At 53.9% G+C, this 5,549-nt stretch overlaps 1 protein-coding gene across 1 annotated transcript; it reads left to right on the top strand.

The window, feature by feature from the left end:
- The first annotated feature begins 4,471 nt into the window (after nt 1-4,471).
- LOC136465357 (uncharacterized) lies at nt 4,472-5,068 on the top strand. Its single transcript, XM_066464121.1, has one exon. It carries the CDS (start codon nt 4,472-4,474, stop codon nt 5,066-5,068), a length of 597 nt encoding a protein of 198 aa, XP_066320218.1.
- The last annotated feature ends 481 nt before the right edge of the window (nt 5,069-5,549 follow it).

The following is a 5,549-nucleotide window of genomic DNA, read 5'->3' as shown; positions in this document are numbered from 1 at the left end:
AACAAGGCGAGGAGGCGCTCGCCCTTGATCATCACCGGAAGAAGCATCGTGTGGTAGGTCCTGATCCCTGCAAGTGCGTGCATAGAAACCACAAGAGCGTGAGCGTGGGCGGCCCCACCGACGTGCGGCTCCTCAGGCAAGGCCGCGGCCACAGCGTCCTCCGCTGGCGACCCGTCGTCGTCGACGAAGTCGTCCGCCTCCAGGTAGAACAGGCGGGGGCAGATGTGCCCACGCACATACTGTTCATCACAGTTGTAGCAGAGGCCTTGGCGGTGGCGCTCTTGCATCTCGGCCGGCGAGAGACGGCGGAACGGCCGGGCCGGTGCCGCTGCGCCCAGGGCAGCAGGTGCCGCGCCCGGTGCGGCCGGTGCTGGGACGCCCGGTGCGGCGGCAGGGCCCACGGCCGCCCCCTGAGGGCGTGGAGGAAGGGCCGGCCGTGGCGGTGGACGAGCGCCGTGCTGCTGCGGCGACTGCTGCAGGGCTGTCGTGGCCGTGGCGCGGCTCTCAAAGGCGTGGGTCAGGAACATCGCCGACTGGAGGTCGGGCGGGGCACGCATCGCGACGTCCACCCGAATGTGTTCCGGGAGACCGCCGACGAAGAGCTCCGCCTTCTGTCGCGTGGAGATGTCCCGGGAGTGCGCGAGGATCGTCTGGAAGCGGTCCACGAACTCCTGGACCGTGGAGTGGAATGGCAGCCGACCCAACTCGGCCAACCGCGAGCCATAGATGGGTGGCCCGAAACGAAGGCGGCATAGCTCCTTGAAGCGCTCCCAGGAGGGCATACCCTCGTCCAGCAAGAGGGCATAGAACCACGTTTGAGCGACGCCGGTGAGGTGGTACGAGGCCATCCACGTCTGTTGTGCCACCGGTGTGCGCTGGCCCCAGAAGAATTGCTCACAGTGTGTAAGCCAGTTCAGCGGGTCCACGGAGCCGTCGTACGTGGTGAAGTCCAGCTTGTAGCCCTTCGGCTGGAACTCAGCCGTGCCGAACGCCGCGGGGACGGCCGCTGATGGAGCCGCGTCGGACGCCGGGGGCGGCCAGAGGCTGGAGCCGTGGAAGAGGACCCCATCGACGCCGCCGTAGAGGGTGCCCGACGCCGGAGCGCCCTCAGGGCCGAAACCCGCGGTGATGTGGGGTGCCTGCGGGATCGACGTACGCGGCGGCGTGGTGGAGTAGACCGGCGGCGAGGCGCCCGTGAGCCACGCCGGTATCGGGGACGGCGAGTGAGGGAACTTGATGTCCTGGATCAGCACACCAGCGGGGAGAACCGACGGCGCTGGTGAGGTGGTGGTCGTCGTGTCGTCGTGTGGCATCCCGTAGGAGTACAGGGCGGTCGAAGACGCTGGGGGCGGCGGCGGCGGCGGCAGCAGCTGCTGCTGGGACGGCGGCGGCGGGTTCGGCTGCGGCCCCAGCAGGAACCCATGAATCCCGGCCACCATCTTGCCGAGGTCAAGGACAGCCGCCGTCAACTGCTCGTTCGTCATGACGCCCACGGCGGACGACGACGCGCCCGCGGCCATCTGCAGCGAGGATTGCGGCACCCTGGCCGACGTGGAGACCGTGGACAGCGGTGCGGTGGTGCCTGGCGGGTCCGCCGCGGAGAGCGGGGGCACGGTGGTGGAGGGCAGCGGGATCGACATGGCTGATACCAGGTTGATATGCTGCTGCGGTCTCCCTCGTACCGATCTGAGGTTGTAGGAGTGAACGATCGGAGGGCGAGGCTTGAACGTCGACCGGCGGCGAGGTGGTGCCGTGGCTGCAGCAAGGGAGTGGCGGCTGCGGCTGTAGCCCTAGAACCTTCGCGCAGCTACAGTCGGCGGCACTGTTCACGCGTGAACAGTAGAGACGGCTAGGGTTAGGAACTCCCGGCTCCCAGGGGAAGCCGGAAACAATAGATTGTTTCTGCTTAATCTCAATAATCCTGATTACAAAGTATTTGTAGAACTAAATATCCTTTTGCTAATTAACCCCTCAAGTCATCTGCTAATTATATAAAAATAAATCCCGAAATTAATAAATATGGCTTATTAGCCACTATTGGGCCAGCGCTTGGAGTACTGCAGCCCGGTCATAACACATGGAACCAAAATACCTAACATGTATTCTCATATCAATAGTTTATGTTCCTTATTATTGGAGTGCTTTTAGAAGAGTAACGAAGAACTATAATGCTTTGCTTATGAACTGCGTGTTTTGCATTAAAAAAGGAACATAATAATAAGCAGGGGCGACACTACATTGAGCGGGTAGAAGTTTTTTAGCACTAGCTAGGCTCATATTCGCCATATATTTGCTATGAAATAGTATCTGTTCCTTCCCTGGTGTACCAGGGCTAATTTAGAGTTGGATTCACCCTGGATAATAGGCCGACTTACTTATCTGTGCATACGGAATATACAGAAAATATGCTGCAGATGTCCAGTGCAGTTCAATAGTTATCCTACCTTGAGATATTTAAACGAACGAAAGAAAAATGGATGCATAGAGAAATATCAGCATATGCACAAAATCCACCCCCTTCCTCTGCCGAACAGTGGTGGAAGCCTCCGCCATTGTTGATAGCCCATCCTCTTTCTAGTGCAAGTTTGGCTGATAAAATGGAGCCCACCCACCTACATAAAAGGTAAAAGTTCACTTCACCATGCTTCTTGAACATCAAAAATAAACAGCCAAGGGAGCATTTAGCTGCTTCCGAAATGGATAAAGGAGTTTTTGCTGAACAAGCAAGTTAGGTAGTAATGCCACTGCTGGAACCTAGGATAAATCAGGAAATATTGATTACGATCATAAGTTTCAGGTGTATTTTGTTTCATTAGAACAAAACTCTGACTATACTAATGTCATTTTTTAGTACAAAATCTTAATCACAAGTAAGTAGTGAGTACTTTTGAATAGGATCCAATAACAACACTTTTGTATCAAAAAAGGCTTGTCCCAACGAAACCAAATGCACCTTACATATTTGAACAGAAGGGGTGTAATAACTTCATACAATTTTAGCAAAATGAATGACCGAGCAGATTGGTTTGTAACAGAGAAATCTGCAGATGGTCAAATGCTTTAGAAACCATCATGCTTTCCATGATGCAGAAGACAATTTTGTGAGTGTTACAGGCTTATAACATGCAAACGGTCACACTGTCAAATATGCAATACTGAATTTAGCTGTACCTCTACAATGCGAGCAACCTTCGCACTGCTCTTAAGGCTGATAAGTACGACTCTGAGTGCACCTGATTGGGATAGGCCACAAACGATAAATGGTAAATTTACACTGCATCCTACAGTACAAGTCTGCTACGCATCACGTGAACAGCAGCTGCTTATTACGCACCACTAGCAGATCATCTTCGGAGGCTTCCAGCGGCTCGATGATCCGATCGTTCTGGAGGAGCCCCGCGTCCACGAGGAAGTTGTGGACACGACCCCATTTCGCCGAATCAAACGGGTGCCAGCACGAGCGCGTCAGATAGGGGTGGTGAATTACAGCGCCGCGACGCGATGTGGTGCAGTGGGGTTAAACGTGTGAAGTATGACATATTGCTCACTCACTGCTTCTCGATCCCGTTGAACTCGATGTCGTACGCCGGCGAGTAGACCACGGGCGCCTGCGCGAACGGCATGCGGTTGTCACGACCCACGGCGGCGAAGTGGGAGGAGAGAGAGGGGTTGGGGTGACGGACCTTGGAGCTGGGGACGCCGTCGAGGTAGAGGCGGCTGGAGAGGATGCGGCCGCGGCGGAGAGCCTCCGCTGCCGATGGATCCCCCGACGTCGACGCCATCCACGCCTCCGAAAGGAGATTAGTTATGGTTCGGTGTTGATTTGACGAACAGTACCCAGTAGGACAGGGTTTGTAGAAATGATTGCCGCTCTGCTCAGCTCTTTCCGAAGGTCCGCAAGTGGACGGATGGTCAGTCAGGGCAGCGCAAGGATCGGTTATACCGGTGTTTGTTCCCGCTTCTGTTCTCCTACGATTAAAAAGAACAAGTACGGATTTTTTTTCTATATTCGTGTGATAGAGGAATCACGGCAAAATAGGAATTAGAAAATTATTGTGATATCTATATACACATTGTATGTTTACATGCACCAGCATATATGGTAACAAGCAAAAGGAAAGAGAATTAATACAGAAGGAAAGAGAATTAAGACAAAAGAAATATTTTTGCATTTCTGATAACCTTGCCAAATCTACCCACATTTAATTACTTTTCATCTTTGCATTTGCAAAAGGGACAACTTTTTTCTCATTTCATTTGGTTTCACGCTCACGTGTTCTATCGTCCTCGCTTGTTGTTTCTTGTGTGAACCATAGTTGATGTCATCTGTCTTCTATGGCTCAGCCTCTCAATCCCAAGAGAAGGTCCCTACCTCTCCCTGACTGGAGATTCGGTCTGCCAGAGGATCTCCTCGAGTCCATCATCTCGCGTCAGGCCACGACGCGGCGTCCTTCCGATCCACTTGCTCCCCATGGCGCGCCGTCGTCCCGTTCGCGACCTTCGGGCCGCTCCTGCTGCTCCCGTTCGACCCGACTCGAACCACGTCGGCTTCTACTACGTCCCGGAGAAGAAGGTCTTGTCCAAGACGCTGCCCGATTTGCGCGGCAAGGTGGCGTGCGGCTCCTCGTGTGGGTGGCTGGCGCTCATGGATGAGGCGACGTCCGTGACGCTGCTGAATCCATTCGTCGGTGCTCGTGCCCCCCGCATTGAGCTCCCGCCAGCAGGCGAACACGTCGCGGCGGCGTCCTCATCGAAACGCATGTCTAGGGTCCACGGTCGGTGGGTCCTCCATCCCACCCACGGCTACGGGGACGCGGATGCCGTAGGCAGAGCCATCAAGCTAGAAGACATGAGGGACGTGTTCTTCCGTGAGATCGTGCTCTCTGCGCCGCCTGACACCGCCGGCCGCGAGTGTGTGGCCATGGCCATGCTTGGGTGCTCCACGGAGGTCGCGTTCTACCAGGTTGGAGTCGACAGCGCATGGACGCTGCTCGACACCAAACTGGAGTTCTCCATTGGGTCCATTGTCCACTACCAAGACAAGTTCTTGAAAGGTCCTAATGGCTAGAGAGGGTGAATAGCCTAATAAAAATTTCTACAACAACATTTAACAAAAAGGTTAGACAATTATGAGGCGAAGCAAGAGTTGCGCTAGCCTACTCAAAATGCAAGCCACCTACCATAATTCTAGTTTAGATAGTATCTATTCACACAATAGCTATGACACTACCCTATATTAGTGTGCTCTCAAAGGCTAACTAAAGAGCCACACCAAACAACCAAGTAAGCTCTCACAACTAGCTACACTAAAGAGCTTGACAACTAGTTTGCGGTAATGTAAAGAGAGTGATCAAGAAGATTATACTACCTGTAGATGAAGGAACCAATCAATCACAAGGATGAATAACAATGAAGACCAATCACCTCGGAATCAATGATGAACATAATGATTTTTTTACCGAGGTTCACTTGCTTGCCGGTAAGCTAGTCCTCGTTGTGGCGATTCACTCACTTGAAGGTTCACGCGCTAATTGACTTCACACGCCAAA

This window comes from Miscanthus floridulus, chromosome 7, assembly GCF_019320115.1.
Source record: "Miscanthus floridulus cultivar M001 chromosome 7, ASM1932011v1, whole genome shotgun sequence".
NCBI lineage: Eukaryota > Viridiplantae > Streptophyta > Magnoliopsida > Poales > Poaceae > Miscanthus > Miscanthus floridulus.
The sequence above is the reverse complement of the archived record's forward strand: the minus strand, read 5'-3'. Positions and strand labels throughout refer to the sequence as shown.

What these genes read in the sequence shown, in the direction of transcription:
- LOC136465357 (XM_066464121.1), top strand. Translation starts at nt 4,472, where the DNA reads ATGGCGCGCCGTCGTCCCGTTCGCGACCTTCGGGCCGCTCCTGCTGCT.